This window comes from Patiria miniata, unplaced genomic scaffold (assembly GCF_015706575.1).
Source record: "Patiria miniata isolate m_02_andy unplaced genomic scaffold, ASM1570657v1 HiC_scaffold_3, whole genome shotgun sequence".
Taxonomy (NCBI): domain Eukaryota; kingdom Metazoa; phylum Echinodermata; class Asteroidea; order Valvatida; family Asterinidae; genus Patiria; species Patiria miniata.
This window is the reverse complement of record NW_024037069.1, coordinates 29,548,135-29,574,102: the sequence shown is the minus strand read 5'-3', so window position 1 is coordinate 29,574,102 and position 25,968 is coordinate 29,548,135. Positions and strand designations below refer to the sequence as shown.

At 46.1% G+C, this 25,968-nt stretch overlaps 1 protein-coding gene across 1 annotated transcript; it reads right to left on the bottom strand.

Moving 5' to 3' along the window:
- Positions 1-1,392: 1,392 nt before the first annotated feature.
- On the bottom strand, positions 1,393-25,968 carry LOC119736999. The gene is given in 4 exon segments (XM_038211045.1): positions 1,393-12,098; positions 12,101-15,993; positions 16,994-17,220; positions 25,652-25,968. Coding segments are annotated over 4 exon segments (14,205 nt in total). The 5' UTR covers positions 25,798-25,968; the 3' UTR covers positions 1,393-2,159.

Sequence of the window (25,968 nt, the reverse complement as noted above, 5' to 3'; positions counted from 1 at the left end):
ATTTTGTGCACCAGCCGTAGCCTAACGATCTTTTGCCACGTTCTTTGTTTTCTTACTGGAACCATGCCAATTGCTTGGTTATGCATTCAGCAACGCTAAATATGCAGTTTGATTCTCTTCACATTCTAGTTCGTGAAGAGTTGAGGTATGTAGCCGGAGTTGGATGGACCCGAAACATAATGACGCTGTTTACATGCGTGCTTTCACATGGGAGCTTGGTTACTGTCGTCCCTCACCTGGCTCCCATGCATGAAGAGCATGTAAACAAAGCGTGAAATCTTTAATGTCTAACATGTCTATTCTCCTATTGAATTTTGATCAAACTGATTGTATTAACTACTTTGAGCTATGCATGTTGCGAGGTCTTATGGGCCATTCTATGAATTTAGGGTCCAACATGTCACAATTTCTTGCCATTGCCATTTAACTATCATTAAGAAGGAATTCAAACTCTGGGAGGACGACTGCATTCAAGGTATTCATCAGAATTATAAATTCATAGATGTCAGAATGATGTCACAGGGACAGGAAAAAAGTGGACCCCACATTTATAAAATGACCATTTTAAGAACAACTGTTTGGGCATTTTCCCTTTTTGTTTACAAAGTGGTCTTGTCAAACACAACTCTTTTGCAGAGAAATATGATTTTATTGTGCTTCAGTCAACAACACTAAATGAAACCCACTGGACAAGACACCTATTCAGGCCTTGCACGCTATCCAAGAGTGCTGATGAACTCTATAATTTCCTCAAGCTTTCATTGGATAGATTTTGTTTATCCAGTGACTCAGGTTCAACACTTTCGCCTGCTCAAGGGGCAGAATTTCCTTGCACTCGTCATGGCAATATAAATACGCTACCCACAATGCCTCGGAAGTCTCCCTTTTCGTCACTGTATTTTGTGAAGGGATTGGCGGCCGTGGAATTGGCGGTGGGTGCGAACCGAGGTTCTTCCAATATAAGGCCCCGCCCAAAAACCAAAAAAAAATTCTGCTTCCCTACCTACCCTATTCTGACAGCCCCTACCCTAGTTTTTTTTTTATTGGAAAATGAGAAAAAAAACCACCTAAAACCATCACTTTATACCTTTTACCCTTGACTTCACGCAGACGCCTCCTTTATGATCGTACACAAAAAAATTGGCAAAAAACAAAAGTTCCCTACCTACCTACCGTATTTTCGAATGCCATGTAATCGGAAGCAGATCTTTTTTTGGCCTAATCTAATCAACATTTCCAAAGTACTACACACTTAAAAGTATTCAAGATTTGATTTTTTTTTATAACTGATTCAGACTGATTGCACTCACACAATAAATAGCACCGGGCATGCAGTGTATTTGTCTCATATCAGAAAGGAATAAGATAACGGCTTATACGAGTTGCCATTTCTCGTGTCCAACAATTTATATAACGCACAGTGACCGCTTCCAAAAATTGCAAAAACAAATAAAGAAAAGAAAATTAATATTGAACATGCCTACATGTAATTAACCCTTAACCACTTCTAACCAACACCATGGCAAACAATTGACCAATCAACTTTTGCTAGTTTATAACAAACCCTTAATTTAGCCCGAACCCTTAATTTAACCCGAAATTATACAGAGAAAATCAAAACCACCACCAATATTGTCACACTTAATTCACTTTGGCTATGACATCAATCATTTTAAACAATATTGGACAGTTTTTAACTGTCATTATTCAGTTTTTGTTTTTAATCCACTGTACTGTGGTGAATATTCTAAAACTGTAAAAGGTTGAATACATAATGGAAGAGACTTCTACTTTTGCCGTTTATAGACCAAACGTGTCCTGGTTATCTTGAAAAAGAAAATGGCATGCAATCATCTTGAAAATCTGGGTGGAACCATCCCACGTTTTTATCCCCACTTTTTACCATTATGCAATTAACTTATATTTTGTAATTGATAGTGTTTTTGGAGGTTTACATTGACGTCAAAATAAATAACCATAGCTAGCTTTGTAGTGGAAACGCGGTACGCATAAAAGAATGACACTAACATTTATATTCTAAAAATCATGCTTAAAGCTTCATTTGAACTGTTGTCAATAATCTATATCTATGGATGAAAGAAACTTTGTCTTCTGACGTAGGGTTAAATTCCTAGATTATGAATTGGCCAGTTGAAGCACTACAGGGTGTCAATGATGCATCCGTTTTCAGCGAACTTGAAAACGTTGATGAAACCGCACCTGGCAAAGTGGTTGTTACTGGTAAAAGGTTTGCTGCCTCCGGCGGAGCCCTCGCAAGACTCTATCTGAGAAACATCACTCTCCCAACCCTCTCCATTCATCAGGAACCCCTTCAGCTCAAACCACCCACCATCTGTCTTAGAGCAGTCCATTTCCAGGTCGACCATCCAGTAGTGATCTCCCCACTGGTTAAGAGGCGTGTAGCCAAACCCATCTGTGGCCACGTTGGCGATGCTGTTTTTGTCATTCGTGGTCCAGATGAGAGGCGTTCCTTCAGCTGGGATGTTTTCATAGGAGTTTTGCCCCTCCTCTGCACCGTACCAGTCTAGGATGGCATCACCGGTTTTCCAGGCATTGTACTGTGGATTATTACCAGGTGTAACATGTATGATAGGGACGGTACAGGCTTCAGTGCATCCTTCAGTCGCACCCCCACGAATGAACAAATTCTGACCGAAATAGGCTAGCTTATACATGAATATAGTGGTGCGCTCTGTCGTGGAACTAGGAGCACTAGCATCGGAAGGACTTGTCTCATCACCCGATGGATTGTCAGCACTTGGGGTTGCACCAGAGTCGCTCTGAATGGCTCTACTTGATTCCTGTTCGTATTGGTTAATGGTGCATTCACTCTCCTCAAACTTGAAGACGTTGACGAAGCCACATCTTGCAAAATGGTTGATGCTGGTGAATGGTTTGCTTCCTCCAGCGGAACCCTGACAAGTTTCGTCCTGAGAAACATCACTCTCCCATCCCTGTCCGTTCATCAGAAATCCCTTCAACTCAAACCAGCCACCGTCTGTCTTGGAACAGTCGATTTCCAGGTCGACCATCCAGTAGTGATCTCCCCACTGGTTAAGAGGCGTGTAGCCGTAACCGTCCGCGTCCATATTGGCGGCGTAGCTAGGATCATTGGTGGTCCAGACGAGAGGCGTTCCTTGAGCCGCAATGTTTTCATAGGCATTCTGTCCCTCCTCTGCACCATTCCAGTCCAGGTTATTGTCTCCGGTTTTCCAGGCATTGTACTGTGCATTTTCGCCGGATGTAATATGTGTGATGGGGACATCACAGGCATCGGCGCAGTCCTTGGTAAGACCCCCACGAACGAACAAATTCTGACCGAAATTTGTTGGCTTGTACATGAATATCGTGGTACGCTCTGTCGTGGAACTAGGAGCACTCGCATCGGAAGGACTTGTCTCATCACCCGATGGATTGTCAGCACTTGGGGTTGCGCCAGAGTCGCTCTGAATGGCTCTACTGGATTCCTGTTCGTATTCGTTAATGGCACATTCATTCTCCTCAAACTTGAAGACGTTGACGAAGCCACATCTTGCAAAATGGTTGTTGCTGGTGAATGGTTTGCTTCCTCCAGCGGAGCCCTGACAAGTTTCGTCCTGAGAAACATCACTCTCCCATCCCTGTCCGTTCATCAGAAATCCCTTCAACTCAAACCAGCCACCGTCTGTCTTGGAACAGTCGATTTCCAGGTCGACCATCCAGTAGTGATCTCCCCACTGGTTAAGAGGCGTGTAGCCGTAACCGTCCGTGTCCACATTGGCGGCGTAGCTAGGATCATTGGTGGTCCAGACGAGAGGCGTTCCTTGAGCCGCAATGTTTTTATAGGCATTCTGTCCCTCCTCTGCACCATTCCAGTCCAGGTTATTGTCTCCGGTTTTCCAGGCATTGTACTGTGCATTTTCGCCGGGTGTAATATGTGTGATGGGGACATCACAGGCATCGGCGCAGTCCTTGGTAAGACCCCCACGAATGAACAAATTCTGACCGAAATTTGTTGGCTTGTACATGAATATCGTGGTACGCTCTGTCGTGGAACTAGGAGCACTCGCATCGGAAGGACTTGTCTCATCACCCGATGGATTGTCAGCACTTGGGGTTGCGCCAGAGTCGCTCTGAATGGCTCTACTGGATTCCTGTTCGTATTCGTTAATGGCACATTCATTCTCCTCAAACTTGAAGACGTTGACGAAGCCACATCTTGCAAAATGGTTGTTGCTGGTGAATGGTTTGCTTCCTCCAGCGGAGCCCTGACAAGTTTCGTCCTGAGAAACATCACTCTCCCATCCCTGTCCGTTCATCAGAAATCCCTTCAACTCAAACCAGCCACCGTCAGTCTTGGAACAGTCGATTTCCAGGTCGACCATCCAGTAGTGATCTCCCCACTGGTTAAGAGGCGTGTAGCCGTAACCGTCCGCGTCCACATTGGCGGCGTAGCTAGGATCATTTGTGGTCCAGACGAGAGGCGTTCCTTGAGCCGCAATGTTTTCGTAGGCATTCTGTCCCTCCTCTGCACCATTCCAGTCCAGGTTATTGTCTCCGGTTTTCCAGGCATTGTACTGTGCATTTTCGCCGGGTGTAATATGTGTGATGGGGACATCACAGGCATCGGCGCAGTCCTTGGTAAGACCCCCACGAACGAACAAATTCTGACCGAAATTTGTTGGCTTGTACATGAATATCGTGGTACGCTCTGTCGTGGAACTAGGAGCACTCGCATCGGAAGGACTTGTCTCATCACCCGATGGATTGTCAGCACTTGGGGTTGCACCAGAGTCGCTCTGAATGGCTCTACTGGATTCCTGTTCGTATTCGTTAATGGCACATTCATTCTCCTCAAACTTGAAGACGTTGACGAAGCCACATCTTGCAAAATGGTTGTTGCTGGTGAATGGTTTGCTTCCTCCAGCGGAGCCCTGACAAGTTTCGTCCTGAGAAACATCACTCTCCCATCCCTGTCCGTTCATCAGAAATCCCTTCAACTCAAACCAGCCACCGTCTGTCTTGGAACAGTCGATTTCCAGGTCGACCATCCAGTAGTGATCTCCCCACTGGTTAAGAGGCGTGTAGCCGTAACCGTCCGCGTCCACATTGGCGGCGTAGCTAGGATCATTGGTGGTCCAGACGAGAGGCGTTCCTTGAGCCGCAATGTTTTCGTAGGCATTCTGTCCCTCCTCTGCACCATTCCAGTCCAGGTTATTGTCTCCGGTTTTCCAGGCATTGTACTGTGCATTTTCGCCGGGTGTAATATGTGTGATGGGGACATCACAGGCATCGGCGCAGTCCTTGGTAAGACCCCCACGAATGAACAAATTCTGACCGAAATTTGTTGGCTTGTATATGAATATCGTGGTACGCTCTGTCGTGGAACTAGGAGCACTCGCATCGGAAGGACTTGTCTCATCACCCGATGGATTGTCAGCACTTGGGGTTGCGCCAGAGTCGCTCTGAATGGCTCTACTGGATTCCTGTTCGTATTCGTTAATGGCACATTCATTCTCCTCAAACTTGAAGACGTTGACGAAGCCACATCTTGCAAAATGGTTGTTGCTGGTGAATGGTTTGCTTCCTCCAGCGGAGCCCTGACAAGTGTCGTCCTGAGAAACATCAGTCTCCCATCCCTGTCCGTTCATCAGAAATCCCTTCAACTCAAACCAGCCACCGTCTGTCTTGGAACAGTCGATTTCCAGGTCGACCATCCAGTAGTGATCTCCCCACTGGTTAAGAGGCGTGTAGCCGTAACCGTCCGTGTCCACATTGGCGGCGTAGCTAGGATCATTGGTGGTCCAGACGAGAGGCGTTCCTTGAGCCGCAATGTTTTCATAGGCATTCTGTCCCTCCTCTGCACCATTCCAGTCCAGGTTATTGTCTCCGGTTTTCCAGGCATTGTACTGTGCATTTTCGCCGGGTGTAATATGTGTGATGGGGACATCACAGGCATCGGCGCAGTCCTTGGTAAGACCCCCACGAATGAACAAATTCTGACCGAAATTTGTTGGCTTGTATATGAATATCGTGGTACGCTCTGTCGTGGAACTAGGAGCACTCGCATCGGAAGGACTTGTCTCATCACCCGATGGATTGTCAGCACTTGGGGTTGCGCCAGAGTCGCTCTGAATGGCTCTACTGGATTCCTGTTCGTATTCGTTAATGGCACATTCATTCTCCTCAAACTTGAAGACGTTGACGAAGCCACATCTTGCAAAATGGTTGTTGCTGGTGAATGGTTTGCTTCCTCCAGCGGAGCCCTGACAAGTTTCGTCCTGAGAAACATCACTCTCCCATCCCTGTCCGTTCATCAGAAATCCCTTCAACTCAAACCAGCCACCGTCTGTCTTGGAACAGTCGATTTCCAGGTCGACCATCCAGTAGTGATCTCCCCACTGGTTAAGAGGCGTGTAGCCGTAACCGTCCGCGTCCACATTGGCGGCGTAGCTAGGATCATTGGTGGTCCAGACGAGAGGCGTTCCTTGAGCCGCAATGTTTTCGTAGGCATTCTGTCCCTCCTCTGCACCATTCCAGTCCAGGTTATTGTCTCCGGTTTTCCAGGCATTGTACTGTGCATTTTCGCCGGGTGTAATATGTGTGATGGGGACATCACAGGCATCGGCGCAGTCCTTGGTAAGACCCCCACGAATGAACAAATTCTGACCGAAATTTGTTGGCTTGTATATGAATATCGTGGTACGCTCTGTCGTGGAACTAGGAGCACTCGCATCGGAAGGACTTGTCTCATCACCCGATGGATTGTCAGCACTTGGGGTTGCGCCAGAGTCGCTCTGAATGGCTCTACTGGATTCCTGTTCGTATTCGTTAATGGCACATTCATTCTCCTCAAACTTGAAGACGTTGACGAAGCCACATCTTGCAAAATGGTTGTTGCTGGTGAATGGTTTGCTTCCTCCAGCGGAGCCCTGACAAGTGTCGTCCTGAGAAACATCAGTCTCCCATCCCTGTCCGTTCATCAGAAATCCCTTCAACTCAAACCAGCCACCGTCTGTCTTGGAACAGTCGATTTCCAGGTCGACCATCCAGTAGTGATCTCCCCACTGGTTAAGAGGCGTGTAGCCGTAACCGTCCGTGTCCACATTGGCGGCGTAGCTAGGATCATTGGTGGTCCAGACGAGAGGCGTTCCTTGAGCCGCAATGTTTTCATAGGCATTCTGTCCCTCCTCTGCACCATTCCAGTCCAGGTTATTGTCTCCGGTTTTCCAGGCATTGTACTGTGCATTTTCGCCTGGTGTAATATGTGTGATGGGGACATCACAGGCATCGGCGCAGTCCTTGGTAAGACCCCCACGAACGAACAAATTCTGACCGAAATTTGTTGGCTTGTACATGAATATCGTGGTACGCTCTGTCGTGGAACTAGGAGCACTCACATCGGAAGGACTTGTCTCATCACCCGATGGATTGTCAGCACTTGGGGTTGCACCAGAGTCGCTCTGAATGGCTCTACTGGATTCCTGTTCGTATTGGTTAATGGTACATTCATTCTCATCAAACTTGAAGACGTTGACGAAGCCACATCTTGCAAAATGGTTGTTGCTGGTGAATGGTTTGCTTCCTCCAGCGGAGCCCTGACAAGTTTCGTCCTGAGAAACATCACTCTCCCATCCCTGTCCGTTCATCAGAAATCCCTTCAACTCAAACCAGCCACCGTCTGTCTTTGAACAGTCGATTTCCAGGTCGACCATCCAGTAGTGATCTCCCCACTGGTTAAGAGGCGTGTAGCCGTAACCGTCCACGTCCACATTGGCGGCGTAGCTAGGATCATTGGTGGTCCAGACGAGAGGCGTTCCTTGAGCCGCAATGTTTTCATAGGCATTCTGTCCCTCCTCTGCACCATTCCAGTCCAGGTTATTGTCTCCGGTTTTCCAGGCATTGTACTGTGCATTTTCGCCGGGTGTAATATGTGTGATGGGGACATCACAGGCATCGGCGCAGTCCTTGGTAAGACCCCCACGAACGAACAAATTCTGACCGAAATTTGTTGGCTTGTACATGAATATCGTGGTACGCTCTGTCGTGGAACTAGCAGCACTCGCATCGGAAGGACTTGTCTCATCACCCGATGGATTGTCAGCACTTGGGGTTGCACCAGAGTCGCTCTGAATGGCTCTACTCGATTCCTGTTCGTATTGATTAATGGTACATTCATTCTCATCAAACTTGAAGACGTTGACGAAGCCACATCTTGCAAAATGGTTGTTGCTGGTGAATGGTTTGCTACCTCCAGCGGAGCCCTGACAAGTTTCGTCCTGAGAAACATCACTCTCCCATCCCTGTCCGTTCATCAGAAATCCCTTCAACTCAAACCATTCACCGTCTGTCTTTGAACAGTCGATTTCCAGGTCGACCATCCAGTAGTGATCTCCCCACTGGTTAAGAGGCGTGTAGCCGTAACCGTCCACGTCCACATTGGCGGCGTAGCTAGGATCATTGGTGGTCCAGACGAGAGGCGTTCCTTGAGCCGCAATGTTTTCATAGGCATTCTGTCCCTCCTCTGCACCATTCCAGTCCAGGTTATTGTCTCCGGTTTTCCAGGCATTGTACTGTGCATTTTTGCCGGGTGTAATATGTGTGATGGGGACATCACAGGCATCGGCGCAGTCCTTGGTAAGACCCCCACGAACGAACAAATTCTGACCGAAATTTGTTGGCTTGTACATGAATATCGTGGTACGCTCTGTCGTGGAACTAGCAGCACTCGCATCGGAAGGACTTGTCTCATCACCCGATGGATTGTCAGCACTTGGGGTTGCACCAGAGTCGCTCTGAATGGCTCTACTCGATTCCTGTTCGTATTGATTAATGGTACATTCATTCTCATCAAACTTGAAGACGTTGACGAAGCCACATCTTGCAAAATGGTTGTTGCTGGTGAATGGTTTGCTACCTCCAGCGGAGCCCTGACAAGTTTCGTCCTGAGAAACATCACTCTCCCATCCCTGTCCGTTCATCAGAAATCCCTTCAACTCAAACCAGCCACCGTCAGTCTTGGAACAGTCGATTTCCAGGTCGACCATCCAGTAGTGATCTCCCCACTGGTTAAGAGGCGTGTAGCCGTAACCGTCCGCGTCCACATTGGCGGCGTAGCTAGGATCATTTGTGGTCCAGACGAGAGGCGTTCCTTGAGCCGCAATGTTTTCGTAGGCATTCTGTCCCTCCTCTGCACCATTCCAGTCCAGGTTATTGTCTCCGGTTTTCCAGGCATTGTACTGTGCATTTTCGCCTGGTGTAATATGTGTGATGGGGACATCACAGGCATCGGCGCAGTCCTTGGTAAGACCCCCACGAACGAACAAATTCTGACCGAAATTTGTTGGCTTGTACATGAATATCGTGGTACGCTCTGTCGTGGAACTAGGAGCACTCGCATCGGAAGGACTTGTCTCATCACCCGATGGATTGTCAGCACTTGGGGTTGCACCAGAGTCGCTCTGAATGGCTCTACTGGATTCCTGTTCGTATTGGTTAATGGTACATTCATTCTCATCAAACTTGAAGACGTTGACGAAGCCACATCTTGCAAAATGGTTGTTGCTGGTGAATGGTTTGCTTCCTCCAGCGGAGCCCTGACAAGTTTCGTCCTGAGAAACATCAGTCTCCCATCCCTGTCCGTTCATCAGAAATCCCTTCAACTCAAACCAGCCACCGTCTGTCTTGGAACAGTCGATTTCCAGGTCGACCATCCAGTAGTGATCTCCCCACTGGTTAAGAGGCGTGTAGCCGTAACCGTCCGCGTCCACATTGGCGGCGTAGCTAGGATCATTGGTGGTCCAGACGAGAGGCGTTCCTTGAGCCGCAATGTTTTCGTAGGCATTCTGTCCCTCCTCTGCACCATTCCAGTCCAGGTTATTGTCTCCGGTTTTCCAGGCATTGTACTGTGCATTTTCGCCGGGTGTAATATGTGTGATGGGGACATCACAGGCATCGGCGCAGTCCTTGGTAAGACCCCCACGAACGAACAAATTCTGACCGAAATTTGTTGGCTTGTACATGAATATCGTGGTACGCTCTGTCGTGGAACTAGGAGCACTCGCATCGGAAGGACTTGTCTCATCACCCGATGGATTGTCAGCACTTGGGGTTGCACCAGAGTCGCTCTGAATGGCTCTACTGGATTCCTGTTCGTATTGGTTAATGGTACATTCATTCTCCTCAAACTTGAAGACGTTGACGAAGCCACATCTTGCAAAATGGTTGTTGCTGGTGAATGGTTTGTTACCTCCAGCGGAGCCCTGACAAGTTTCGTCCTGAGAAACATCACTCTCCCATCCCTGTCCGTTCATCAGAAATCCCTTCAACTCAAACCAGCCACCGTCTGTCTTGGAACAGTCGATTTCCAGGTCGACCATCCAGTAGTGATCTCCCCACTGGTTAAGAGGCGTGTAGCCGTAACCGTCCGCGTCCACATTGGCGGCGTAGCTAGGATCATTGGTGGTCCAGACGAGAGGCGTTCCTTGAGCCGCAATGTTTTCGTAGGCATTCTGTCCCTCCTCTGCACCATTCCAGTCCAGGTTATTGTCTCCGGTTTTCCAGGCATTGTACTGTGCATTTTCGCCGGGTGTAATATGTGTGATGGGGACATCACAGGCATCGGCGCAGTCCTTGGTAAGACCCCCACGAATGAACAAATTCTGACCGAAATTTGTTGGCTTGTACATGAATATCGTGGTACGCTCTGTCGTGGAACTAGGAGCACTCGCATCGGAAGGACTTGTCTCATCACCCGATGGATTGTCAGCACTTGGGGTTGCGCCAGAGTCGCTCTGAATGGCTCTACTGGATTCCTGTTCGTATTCGTTAATGGCACATTCATTCTCCTCAAACTTGAAGACGTTGACGAAGCCACATCTTGCAAAATGGTTGTTGCTGGTGAATGGTTTGCTTCCTCCAGCGGAGCCCTGACAAGTTTCGTCCTGAGAAACATCAGTCTCCCATCCCTGTCCGTTCATCAGAAATCCCTTCAACTCAAACCAGCCACCGTCTGTCTTGGAACAGTCGATTTCCAGGTCGACCATCCAGTAGTGATCTCCCCACTGGTTAAGAGGCGTGTAGCCGTAACCGTCCGCGTCCACATTGGCGGCGTAGCTAGGATCATTGGTGGTCCAGACGAGAGGCGTTCCTTGAGCCGCAATGTTTTCGTAGGCATTCTGTCCCTCCTCTGCACCATTCCAGTCCAGGTTATTGTCTCCGGTTTTCCAGGCATTGTACTGTGCATTTTCGCCGGGTGTAATATGTGTGATGGGGACATCACAGGCATCGGCGCAGTCCTTGGTAAGACCCCCACGAACGAACAAATTCTGACCGAAATTTGTTGGCTTGTACATGAATATCGTGGTACGCTCTGTCGTGGAACTAGGAGCACTCGCATCGGAAGGACTTGTCTCATCACCCGATGGATTGTCAGCACTTGGGGTTGCACCAGAGTCGCTCTGAATGGCTCTACTGGATTCCTGTTCGTATTGGTTAATGGTACATTCATTCTCATCAAACTTGAAGACGTTGACGAAGCCACATCTTGCAAAATGGTTGTTGCTGGTGAATGGTTTGCTACCTCCAGCGGAGCCCTGACAAGTTTCGTCCTGAGAAACATCACTCTCCCATCCCTGTCCGTTCATCAGAAATCCCTTCAACTCAAACCAGCCACCGTCTGTCTTGGAACAGTCGATTTCCAGGTCGACCATCCAGTAGTGATCTCCCCACTGGTTAAGAGGCGTGTAGCCGTAACCGTCCGCGTCCACATTGGCGGCGTAGCTAGGATCATTGGTGGTCCAGACGAGAGGCGTTCCTTGAGCCGCAATGTTTTCGTAGGCATTCTGTCCCTCCTCTGCACCATTCCAGTCCAGGTTATTGTCTCCGGTTTTCCAGGCATTGTACTGTGCATTTTCGCCGGGTGTAATATGTGTGATGGGGACATCACAGGCATCGGCGCAGTCCTTGGTAAGACCCCCACGAATGAACAAATTCTGACCGAAATTTGTTGGCTTGTACATGAATATCGTGGTACGCTCTGTCGTGGAACTAGGAGCACTCGCATCGGAAGGACTTGTCTCATCACCCGATGGATTGTCAGCACTTGGGGTTGCGCCAGAGTCGCTTGAATGGCTCTACTGGATTCCTGTTCGTATTCGTTAATGGCACATTCATTCTCCTCAAACTTGAAGACGTTGACGAAGCCACATCTTGCAAAATGGTTGTTGCTGGTGAATGGTTTGCTTCCTCCAGCGGAGCCCTGACAAGTTTCGTCCTGAGAAACATCAGTCTCCCATCCCTGTCCGTTCATCAGAAATCCCTTCAACTCAAACCAGCCACTGTCTGTCTTGGAACAGTCGATTTCCAGGTCGACCATCCAGTAGTGATCTCCCCACTGGTTAAGAGGCGTGTAGCCGTAACCGTCCGTGTCCACATTGGCGGCGTAGCTAGGATCATTGGTGGTCCAGACGAGAGGCGTTCCTTGAGCCGCAATGTTTTCATAGGCATTCTGTCCCTCCTCTGCACCATTCCAGTCCAGGTTATTGTCTCCGGTTTTCCAGGCATTGTACTGTGCATTTTCGCCGGGTGTAATATGTGTGATGGGGACATCACAGGCATCGGCGCAGTCCTTGGTAAGACCCCCACGAACGAACAAATTCTGACCGAAATTTGTTGGCTTGTACATGAATATCGTGGTACGCTCTGTCGTGGAACTAGGAGCACTCGCATCGGAAGGACTTGTCTCATCACCCGATGGATTGTCAGCACTTGGGGTTGCACCAGAGTCGCTCTGAATGGCTCTACTGGATTCCTGTTCGTATTGGTTAATGGTACATTCATTCTCATCAAACTTGAAGACGTTGACGAAGCCACATCTTGCAAAATGGTTGTTGCTGGTGAATGGTTTGCTACCTCCAGCGGAGCCCTGACAAGTTTCGTCCTGAGAAACATCACTCTCCCATCCCTGTCCGTTCATCAGAAATCCCTTCAACTCAAACCAGCCACCGTCTGTCTTGGAACAGTCGATTTCCAGGTCGACCATCCAGTAGTGATCTCCCCACTGGTTAAGAGGCGTGTAGCCGTAACCGTCCGCGTCCACATTGGCGGCGTAGCTAGGATCATTTGTGGTCCAGACGAGAGGCGTTCCTTGAGCCGCAATGTTTTCGTAGGCATTCTGTCCCTCCTCTGCACCATTCCAGTCCAGGTTATTGTCTCCGGTTTTCCAGGCATTGTACTGTGCATTTTCGCCGGGTGTAATATGTGTGATGGGGACATCACAGGCATCGGCGCAGTCCTTGGTAAGACCCCCACGAACGAACAAATTCTGACCGAAATTTGTTGGCTTGTACATGAATATCGTGGTACGCTCTGTCGTGGAACTAGGAGCACTCGCATCGGAAGGACTTGTCTCATCACCCGATGGATTGTCAGCACTTGGGGTTGCACCAGAGTCGCTCTGAATGGCTCTACTGGATTCCTGTTTGTATTGATTAATGGTACATTCATTCTCATCAAACTTGAAGACGTTGACGAAGCCACATATTGCAAAATGGTTGTTGCTGGTGAATGGTTTGCTACCTCCAGCGGAGCCCTGACAAGTTTCGTCCTGAGAAACATCACTCTCCCATCCCTGTCCGTTCATCAGAAATCCCTTCAACTCAAACCAGCCACCGTCAGTCTTGGAACAGTCGATTTCCAGGTCGACCATCCAGTAGTGATCTCCCCACTGGTTAAGAGGCGTGTAGCCGTAACCGTCCGCGTCCACATTGGCGGCGTAGCTAGGATCATTGGTGGTCCAGACGAGAGGCGTTCCTTGAGCTGCAATGTTTTCGTAGGCATTCTGTCCCTCCTCTGCACCATTCCAGTCCAGGTTATTGTCTCCGGTTTTCCAGGCATTGTACTGTGCATTTTCGCCGGGTGTAATATGTGTGATGGGGACATCACAGTCATCGGCGCAGTCCTTGGTAAGACCCCCACGAACGAACAAATTCTGACCGAAATTTGTTGGCTTGTACATGAATATCGTGGTACGCTCTGTCGTGGAACTAGGAGCACTCGCATCGGAAGGACTTGTCTCATCACCCGATGGATTGTCAGCACTTGGTTGATTTGGAGTTGTATCACTGGATGGAATTTGGCTAGTTGGCGGAATCGGTGGAATCGGAGGTGGGGTTGGTGGTATATTCGTCATCTCACTAGGCATCTCACTTGGCTCTTGTGTGTAACCGTCGATAGTACATTCGCTTTCCTCAAACTTGAAGACGTTGACGAAGCCGCATCTTGCAAAGTGGTTGCCACCTGTGGATGGTTTATTTCCTCCAGGGTGTCCCTGGCACGACTCGTCCTGAGAAACATCATTCTCCCATCCTCCGTTCACCAGGAATCCCTTCAACTCAAACCAGCCACTATTGGTCTTAGAACAGTCGATTTCTAGATCGACCATCCAGTAGTGATCTCCCCACTGGTTCAGAGGCGTATAGCCATAACCATCTGTGGCCACGCTGGCGCCGTTGCTTTGGTCATTTGTGGTCCAGACGAGTGGTGTTCCTTCAGCCGAGATGTTTTCGTAAGTGTCCTGTCCGTCTTCTGCACCATACCAATCTAGGACGTTATCACCGGTCTTCCAGGCATTGTACTGTGCATTGTCACCAGGTGTTATGTGTCTGATAGGGACATCACAGTCATCTGTGCATCCTTCGCCCATACCGCCGCGTAAGAACAGATTCTGACCGTAAGCTGTTGGTTTATAAATAAATATGGTAGTGCGTTTCATATCAGGGCTACTCACATCCACAGCTTCAGTTGGGGGTAGAGAGTCATTGTCAGGAACGATTTGTTCAGTGTCTTTGTCACTGACGATAGCGTTAACGTGAATTGCAGCCACAGGAGGTCCACCCTCATTCAGAGTGAAAGTAGCAAAGCCGTTGACGTCAACACTTATTACCGGTCCAATGCACCGGCGGGACTGCGAGTCAAAGTCACCACTGATGATGTCACAATACTCTCCAGACGGCAGTCCTGTATACAAAAACTCAGAGAACTTGGCCTTCTCGTTGTTCAGGACAATGAATGCTTTATCACCACGACCAAAAGCAACTTGCTGATTGTCGTTGCTCCACCAGTTGGAAAGCGGTTGACCATCTGCAACATTCCTGAAAGCAATCATGTTTTTCACCGGCGGCCAACGGTGTTCGCAAACCCACCAGTTTCCACAAGAACCGTCTTCGTTGATGATTGGAGACAGGATGGCGCCACTTTCGTCCGATGGAGGGCCTTCGTCATACGAGCCAAAATCAAAACTGCTCATTACACGAGTGATACCGTAAGGATATGCCAACATAAATGCGTTCGCCACCACATACAGACGTGACTCCTTGTAGGTGATGGCATCTGCGCGTTGTGTATCGGGATTGTCCACAAATGCTACTGCGCCGGAGCTTGGAATCAGGAAGAACTCATCTTCCATATTACCTAAGTCGGACAGTGTCATCTTGGAGCCTCCAGATCCAACAGCCTCTGACACAATCTGACCAAATTCAAATTCAGTCACGCTTCCCATCTCTAGGTACTCTATAGGCTTGATAACGTCAGCATTCGCGCCCACTGTGTTAACTTCTTGGAATATGAACGGTCTGCGACCGGCCTTAAAGAAGGTTGTGCTCAAATCATGTAGAGAATCGTAAATAGCAGCCAGGTCGCTCGGCCAGATGTGCTCAGCGTTGCTTACACGAAAACCTGCCACACCAATATCGATTAACGTGTTCATGTACTTGGCAATGGTATACCTTACATGGTGAACGGAGGTATCTAGGTCAGGAAGACCGGCCAGGTTGCAGTTGAAGACCTCCTTTTCATTCTTGTGGTCTTCGATGCCGCCACTCTTGCTTGGACATTTAAGGTTGTAAACACTGAAGTCCTCGGAAGCATAGGGAACTTGTGGATAGCTCAATGTTTTGGGGTCGTATAAATTGTCAGCAGAACCTTTTGCCATTTCTGTTAAAAAAAATGTTAAAATGTATTAAGAAGTTACAAAGAATTTGTGGTAAATCAGTCTCACAATTTGGTTTTTTTGGTAAAGTGGTCAAAAAAGAAGTCATTTTAGTGTCAATTAGCAGTTCTAGTTAATAGTAAATAATAATAATTACCATATTTATAAAGCGCCTTTTCCAAAGGATACAAAGCGCCGGGGAGAATGCAACCAAAGACAGGTAATGATTATATGAACATATGAGACCAATCATGTAGCACCTTTTTGCTAGGTGCTGCGGCGCATATTGCAGCCACTGCCAGAAACACCGGGGCAAACCCCTTCTCTTAGCGACAAGTGTTACTGTTTTTTTTTTTAACGTGCATTACACAACACACGGGACCTACGACTTTACATCCCATCCGTAGGAGAAGCAATAATGGTAAAGTGCCTTGCTCAAAAGCACAAGCACCATGTCCCCACTGCCAGGATTCGAACCCATGTACCACGGCACACAAGTCGAACACCCATTCTAAAATTTGTATCCTTGTGGAGACATTTCTTTGTTCTCGTGTAGTAAAGTGTTCAATTTGAAAGTGAAGTTTCAAAATGCTCTTATTTTAACCAGAATCAGTTTCCTTGGCTGAAATTTGGACTTGATATCCCTTTTCTAAAACTCTTCCATTTGCGACGGATCAACCCACCTTGGAAATTCCTAGTTTTTGAGTAAAACCCATATATCTATTTCGTGAAAACCTTGTGGAGACCTATTCATCTATAGAAATTGCCCTGTGGAGACCTTTACAATGTTTTGTTCCCTATTGTGTGTGTGTGTCTCCACAAGGATACGAATTTGTGGTCACCGTAACCATTGGACCACAGCGCCCCCATTGGACCACAGTTGACCTTGGTGCACATAATGCTGCACATCTAAGTGCAATATTTAGATATAAAATTGATTACGATATCGAGCATTGGCTACTGTTTCAGTGGCTTTCGAAGAATTCCGCACAACCACCATCTTACCTCCGCTGGCCATGTGGTTGATGACAACATCTGCGTAGATTCGGACGCCCGCCAAGTTGCATCTGTTGACCATGTCCCGGAGCTCATCTTCGGTGCCCGAGCGGCTCTGGAGCTCGTAGCTCACCGGCAGGTAGCGCTGCCACCATGGTTGATATGGATGCTCCAACACGGCATGTTCGTTGGGCGGCGAGATCTGAACGCCTCCGAAGCCGTTAGGACCAAGATACCTGCACATCAAAGGAACAGTATACAAATATTGAATGCTTTGAGTGGTGTGGTAAAACTAGCCTGCCGAGGTGATCCATGGACATTCTATTTTCCCGAGGCGAAGCCGAGGGAAAATAGAATGATCCATGGATCACCGAGGGAGGCTAGTTTTACTTCACCACGAGATAAAGCATTCAATATTTGTTTTATAACACTTCACCCACAGATTCTGCTTGGTTTTAATATTTTACATTATTTAAATCTGAACACAACTAAAATAAAATTCAATTTTAATACAAAATTGGTGGGAAATGTATTCCTCTCTTCCAACCCCCCCCCCTTCACGAAATGTTTGAACCCAACTCTGTGGCGTGCTCTCTTGAGAAAAATACGCGCCACGCGCATTGCTCAACGCGCACACCAGCATGCATTTGCACACAAATACTGCGCCATGGTATAGTACTTTGTTTGCTAATGATATAGTACTTTGTTTGCTACGGGCATAGTACTTTTGGCCGTGCACTGAAAGATATCAAAAATAGAAAGGACCATGTGACTCGCTCTCAGCCAATCAAGACACAGAATCTGTGGGTGAGGTGTTATAAACATGTATATGCGCGCTCATATCAGTAGAACACATTTTGTTTGTTTCACAAACATGCAACCCGGTATCGTATGGAATATTATGTCTGCCTAAACTTGATTCATCAGCCGACTGAAGCTCTGTCTGTGTAAAAAAAATTAAGTGCTTATTGAGCAAAGTCATTCATGTCGACTTCAATAGGAAACATACGACTTTATTAGAACTGGATTGACTTTTCGAATCAAAAGCAATTTGAAGAGACCCGTCTGTAAGTGGTCGTGTCGTCTTTCCGTCTACCTATGTCCCCCCCCCCCCCCCGTTCAATCGGGGAATAAAATCCAGCAAAGAATTAAATTGGGACCTTTAAAATTCCATTCCCGGTTATTATGCCCTATTGGCAGCTTTACTGTTGCATTAAAGTTGCACTTGTTTTCTTCGCATTTCCAAGGACATCTCATCGGTCCTATTGTAATCCACTTTAGACCTTACTGTACAGTTTACTTATACTTCCACATGTTACCTCAGTGCTAAAACTGGTATTATCTGGGATCGTATTAAACAATTATTCGTTTTAGCCAATCTCTGTTTTGTAATTGCAACTTTATACGGGGATCGATATCGCTATTCGTAAAATTTTGCGGTTGGACAGATTGGGAATTTTTTTTTGGGGGGGGGGGAGGATGGGGGAATTCTGTGTCCCTGAATGGAGTTCCTTACACCCGTATCAGAGTGACTTCATTTCCAGAGTCGCACGGCGAACCAAATTGTAGTTTGAGCGACTCAATTCAACCAACATGTAATTTGCTTTCGTACAAGCGAATTACTTTATGCACTCCTGTCATTGAATACACTGAGGAATTGTTCGAAATGTTGCACTTAAAGGGTCCATGCAATGAATTTTTCTTAGGAACATATTTTGTGCAACTTTCTACTCCTCTTAAATGTATGAAAAGTATTTGACATCCCTGTTTTGTTAATTTGATTAAAAAGTGCACTTCTATAAGACAATTAAAATCGTCCATGCTTTTCCAGACAACTGAGGGCGCTGTTGCTGTGATGCCATTTCAGGAAGACACTGTTCAGTTTAGGGGTTTTCTGTTACAATTGTGAATCCAAAATTGTGCTCAGTGGAGCATTGGGAGAAAAGTGTGCTCATTGGCTTATTGTCATGTACTGACACAACAACGATTCACCAAAGAAAAGAACATTAAGGACAGCAAAGAATCCAAAATTCTGGCAACTTGTGATGCAGAAATAGCTGCAACACTGAGGTTTCTGCTTGAAATGACATCCCATATTTTGGTTATGAATATGGAAATTCGCATTAGCATAACAACCCAAAAGGCTCCAAAATACCCTTGAAAATGGCAAAGTGAAAATTGCAAATAGGGTTAAATGGGACACAAAGGTGCGTTTTCAAGGATTGCATTAAAAAATTACATTACATGGGCCCTTTAATTCTAAGCTAATCTTCGGTATAACTTAGTTTGGCGCAACTCATGACGGCCGGTCGTGAACAGGTAAACTCTCCTTGCTTGAAAGGGCTTCAATTGATTCGGCCACAAAAGGCTTTCGACCCCAGTCAGGGTAATCGCGTTTTCTGCACGAATCTCAATGAAGGATGGTGATCGCACGATGCGGCGCTTAACCTTGCGCAAACCAATTTGAATAGAGTTCAACAAACCAACAATTTCACTGAAAAGAAGATATTGTCCTCGTTTCACGGCCCCCACGCCATAGAAATGTACGTGATCGCTCAACGGGATGACAGGTTGTTTATCGTTTAGGAGACTGATGGAAAGAGTGAAAGAAACTAACACAAAGGTAAAAAAAAAATTAAAAAAAATTGTACCGTCGGCGAGGCTGAACGTTTGCCTTTCTGATGAATTTCCCAGGCCATTAGTTAGGGATGGTGGTGGGGGGATCAAGCGACCAACCCAAGATCTTACATGGGTCAATATTTTTGCTGTCCATTTTTGGACTTGATAAATCGTAAATAATAAATCGTGCCAGTTATTTAACTGGCACTCAATTGGAATTCGTGACTTGTGCGAACCTTTATATTTCTAGCAGTAAGGGCATTGATCGTACAGTTTTTAGTTAAGGTCCATTTAGTTAGAAAACTTCGTAAAAAACCCGCAGACGACCCTGATTCTATACACATAGTGATACTTTCTTTTAGCGCACCTGTTGTGTTTGTACGTTTTTCGTTGACGGTTTATTTTCCATCGAGCATTACTGGTTTTTTTAAAGAAATAACAACTGTTATGGATAGTGCATTTTATGTGGATCTTACGACCTTTCTGAGACGCACGGCTGTAAAAGAATGTCTGAATGACTAAATGAGTTTTACCAGCCCTTTGAGCTTTATGTGGTGATTTCAATGCTCAAAGATCGATCATGTTGAGGAAAAAATTGAGTAAAAGACTTTTAGTGTAACAATTTGGCGGATATTTTATGAACAATGTAGCTGACATAAAAATGTCACAGCCAATATACTATTACATGTACCTGGTGGCTTAAAAACCTCGGCAAAATGAAAGCAATTGATGAAGCGCCACTGCGGCTGAGTTTTATATAAAGAACCTAAATCGATACTGCTAATAGTCAGCCACGATCTCGATAATGGCATTATTATTTTTTTAGCTGTTTTGGTAGACACCGAAACACCACTTGTTTTCGTTAAGGTTTTTTCGTCAAGACCCCAAGCTAATATTGTTCTTAAACAAGTGACGTCGTAATTACGTCATCATTTGTCATGTAACGTCATCTTAAAAGTGCATGATTTAAATTTCTATTTTCAGAGTTCTAGAAAGCTAATTGGGTTGAAAATGTGTAAATACATTGTCAGATATGTGTTATACATTGAAATGAAACTGACGTCATGATGACGTCATCATGCGAATTTTTATTGATTTCTAAATTTTGCTAATTTAGAACCAAATTCACTTCTTCACAGCCCAATATTTTTGGTGCACATGTACATGTATATCCGATTTGGATGGAGGTTCTACATGACGGATGTCATTAAAACAATTGTCTAAACAGCTACGTGTTTGTCCACAAACACAATTCTAGTTTATTATTGAAATTGTGACAAAGACCACACGGTGCATTTGGTAATTCATTCCAAGGATACTTCAGCGGGCATTATCTCGTTGCCAATAAACCTATGTTCTGGTAGCATTATACACCTCCGAAAAATTAATTGGAAGCGCCACGTTGGCTGAAATTTAGTTTGAACAAAATAAATAATGCCATGTTATATAAAATGGAACTAGGCCTTAACTTTAAGTGGGATTAATTCTAATTGGGACAGAAGGCGCGGTGCCGTTCTTGTCTGATGGGATCGACATCGGATAAACCAGACGGCGTTAACTATACCAACAAGAGGTTCACACGACACGTTAGAACCATCTGCTATAGTGTGTTGCATCTTTGCAGACACTCGTACTGATAGGTTCCGCAAAGATATTGCATTATTTATTTGGTTAAAACTGTTAAACTTGATATGGACGGAGATCCGTGACAATAACGGTAACGTATGCTGGCGGCTCTTCTGTAACCCTAGCATGGTGTACGTGTTGTTTTGATGTATGTAGGCATTGGCTAATACGTTGCCAGATGTTCTGTAGTATTGGATGACTCAGTGAAAGGACGGATGACTTCTCTCGTTTATTTAAATTCGGAAAGAAAAACAATCAAAACTATAGTTTAGGTCATTTTTTTATATACTCAGAGACTCATTGAGTCAGTCAGTTAGTCCGAGACTCAGTCATTGGCTTAGTCAATCTGTGACCGTCAGTCAGTCAGTCAGAGGACATGAAAGGCTGGACTTTCGGGTCCAGCCTACAATCGTATATACAGGGGCGGCAGAACGAGGGGGGGGGGGCAACACCAAAAAGGGGCACTTGCTCAGAAACAAGGGGCACCTTCCGTCGGTGTGAAAGTAGAGGAAAAGAATATGGTCCCGTTCATTTCGCTATAAACCTACATGACGAGAGACAAATTATGAATACGTTGTCCATCTTGCTCTTTGTGTTTCTGTTAGTAACTAGTAGAGTTATGTATATATAGAGAGACCATTTTTAAAACTTTGCTTTCGAGGGGCAGTTTTCCATCTCGAGTAGTTATCGCACTATTGTTTTTGATGGCCAATTTTCCATCTAGCACATTGCGAGAGGGGTATTTTTGTTTTCGAGGGGTAATTTTCAATCTCGATAAGGTGCGCAATCTTGTTAATGCGAGAGGGGTACAACTTGAGTTTGTGAGGGGAAGTTTTGCATTGCAAGAGAGAAGACAATTGTATTTGTAGCGCAATCATATCCTTTCATACGTGTGCGTTTGAGGGGCAGTTTTGTCTTTATCTCAAGGGGGCACATTAATAGCCGCGAAAGGGGCACTTTTACTGGCCTGGGAAAACGGGGGGGGGGGGGGGGGGGGGGAGTGACACCCTGCCCCTCCCCCGGTTCCTCCGCCCCTGCGTGTATACAAGCTGGCGACTGGAAGTTTGAGTTGCAGAGATACATTACTGTTCATTGACAAAATAAGAAATGCAATGGAAACAATTGTGTTCAAAATGATGGAGTATAAGTTATTTAAAAGATCAGAGTGAGATTGTAATCGGTTAAAATCGCCACATCTTTTTCCAGTGTGATGGTTTGCTGGCACATGCACAGGGAAGTTCAGCGTTGTGTGCACAAGGTCATGGTTATCGCGTGATCTTGCCTTGTATAAAGCCATCCGATATCTTTTTCTGCTCGCTGAATTCGTGGAAGCAATCCGCCTTCGAAAAATGTGTCTCTTGTCCCCAACCGCTTTATTCAAGGTCGCTTGTGACTCGCTAAACTCTATCGCAGACTTTTCTGAAGGAAACACAATGCTTCGCGAAACGTGCATGCGGTAAAGGTCACTTCGACACTCCCTGCTTACGGGTTGTGCGCACGCGGCAGTGTTGGGCCCGGTACCTAAGTTTACGAATCTGCTTACCAATACCAATTTCGAAAAATCCCCGCTTATTGTAGAAGAAAATTCCGTGCTTACGGTTAGCATATTTGACGGGCTACACATGTACGTATGTACATTGCGTACTCTCCGTATAACTAAGGTTTCTGTGCTTACAGGATTAGCTCAGATTTTTTCTCCTAGCGCTGTTATAATAAGGTCTAGTTGGGCCCGGGTCATCAACCCTACAATTCTTGAGATCTGGCTCGGTCGGTCGGTCGATAGGTCTGTCCCCGCAAAATTTACCAAAAATGGGCCCTCTAAGTTCCCCATAAAATATAACTACCAATTGACCAAAAAATGACCAAATGCAATGCCGTCGCCAGTAAATGCACTTTTGGCAAAATTTTTCGGAACACGCCCCTTTGTCTCGATCGATGCGCATGCGCGTCTATTTTGCGTATGAAGTGAGACATTCCGGAACCGGCCCAGAGCATATTGGCACTTGCGCTTGTTCTTTTTTGTTTTTGTTTTCCAAAATGAGAGCTCCAAAAAGTTAGAGGTATAATGAGCAAAGTAAAAGTTACGCCTCACTATAGCTGTAGCTCTCATTGATTATAGACGAAACCGGGCGCGTAATGAAAGCACTCTCGACGCCCCTTCAATGGAAAAACCATGATTGTGAGCGCCATTGTACAAAGCAGCTACCCCGTGACGGACTAGACTATCTTAACAACAGCAAACAATATGCTCTCGCCATCAAAGGTGTCTTCGTGATAGAAGTGAAAGAGTGCCCGGATTGGTCTATAGTCAAACAGTGGGTTTTTGTTAGCAACCCTGCTAAACAAAATATGCCAAGCAATCCAACTGAAGCACACTCGCACGGAAACAACAAGTTGCGCAATTTTGAGTTGGTCCAAGGACTGAGAAAGCTAAGGGCCTTTTACACTGATGGGTTGAAAATGAGCCTGGCTGGGCTGACAAGCTGCGGCTACTCCATTTGATTTGAACGTGTATAGGCTCAGCAGCCGACGCAGTACCGATGCCAGGGGCGGATCTAGCTTTCCGGAAACGGGGGGGGGGGGGGGGTGTTGATAATTATGGAGGGGTTGAACTGAGTGAAGGCGTGCTATGGGGTCCGGGGCATGCCTCCGAAAAATCTACGGTGCTTACTCTTGCATTCTAAGGCAATTTGAGAAAACATTATTTTTGGAACTTAAGCATTCTTTTTAAATTTTATTTTAGGCCCCATTTTGAAAGTATCGTAACATTAGTCAGCGGCTGAACGTGGAGTGATCCACCACAGGATGCGAGAGATTCTTCGTTTGGCATGTGCAACCTGCGGCCTCAATTAAGTTCCAATAATGGTGTTTCGTTCGAGTATATTTACTCCCTCGCACGAGAACCCAGTCCCACCCATTTTTGAAAAAAAGGTCTCTTTTCTGATAAATCTCACGGGCTCCGGGGGCAGATCCAAGGGCATGATACGTTGCGATGGCTGTAACCATCCCTCAGCCGAATGACCAATGTTAAATATTTGGATAAAATTCCAATTTAAATAGTCCTTTAGTTCCCTGAATAATGTCATCACTAACTATTGCAAATCTTGATACATTGCTTCAGGTCATTTTCTTTATATGCGTTGACTGCAGTGCCTCATCCACCCCAACTTTTTATATAAGGTCTTGGACTTCGAAACCCCAGCCAATCCTCCCCTCCCCCCTTGGAAAATCCTGGATCCGCCAATGGCCTCACCCTCCTTGTAGTAAACGAGTACATGGTCAATGACTCCCAGCATGCATAAACTTTATTATCTTCTAAAATTATTTAACCAATACTTCAACTCTGAACTGTACACCGTCATCCTATGTCCAGGACTGGCTTTGCGAATCGATTGACGGTCATGTCGAATCTTATCACAGCAGCTTAGCTGATAAATATTAGGCCGAGTAAAACAAATGTTCTCCGTCTTGTTAAAAAAAAAAAAAAAAAAAAAAGGCGGCCTTTTTATCTTCTCCCCTCCCCCCCCCCCCCAGGATGGAGGATTTTCCAAGATGGCAGAAAAATTCTTCTACTTTACTGGGCCTGAAAACTTCCACGATAATCCATCTGATATAGCCAAATAACATTCAACCATCTATCACAATATCTTTTGCCTTATAATGATCGCGTTATGCTGATAACATTTTCAGTGTTAACCACCCAACAAGGAAATATATGACTGGATGGTTTAAAAGGAAGTAGGAAATTGTGGTTGAGTTGAACAATTGAGTAAAATGTACGCGAGAACAATTCACGTAAATACCGAGTATGGATCAGCTGTGAGGCATACAGAGAGTCCACATTTTGTTGCGACCTTTACCGTATATTAAGAAATAAACTCTAAAGAGTTCGGTTTGTTGAGCACGTTTTGATCAATTACTATTCATAGTCAACTTTTGGACTTAAGGTTGCTTCATGATAACGGAATGTCTACTTCAGAGGTATTTGTGTAAGAGCTCTATACAAGGAATATCACTAAAACATGTTGTCAGTACGTGTAGCTGCAAAGCATTATGCGGGCTTTTGGTCCGCAGGTTGGGTGGATATGAAAGTTATTTTAAAACAGGTCTCAGGTGTGTTTTTATCTCGTTCAGTTTATTACTATAAGAACCGGTTGCGAAGTTCGTGTGCTTTCATATCCTTATGGACACAAAATGGCTATACATGTATGGGACGCCCCTGCCATACCACCAACTGCTTGATAGGGCTAAATACTCTTGAACGGCACTTAAATTGGATGTACATGTATATAGTACCACCTCACCAAAATGTGGGGCATAGCTAAGTGGTTTAAATTGGAAGTAGGAACAGCTGATCTGTGCACGTAGCTATGTACTGCCGATAAACTTTGTTATAAAACAACTTTGCTAAACTCCACCTACCTCTCGCATTCATCGGCAATGTCCGTCCATTTCCAGGCCATCAGGTTGACCATCACCTGCCGGCCCTCCTCCATGTTCGGATCCCAGTACTGGGCCGAAGCCGCCGAGCACATGGCCGCTAAAAGCAGCAGCAACAGGCGCGCCATGGTCCACCACACTGCACCAACGTTCAAGTGCAGAGTATTCGGCTTGGGCCTATACGTGCGCAAGTGGGGCAGGTTTTCTGTAGTAATGTCTGTGTAGGCGAGCCTGACAAATAGAGCTGCACCCTGCCAAACCCCCGTCTGCAGGACACAAATGAATTTCCAATAACCACC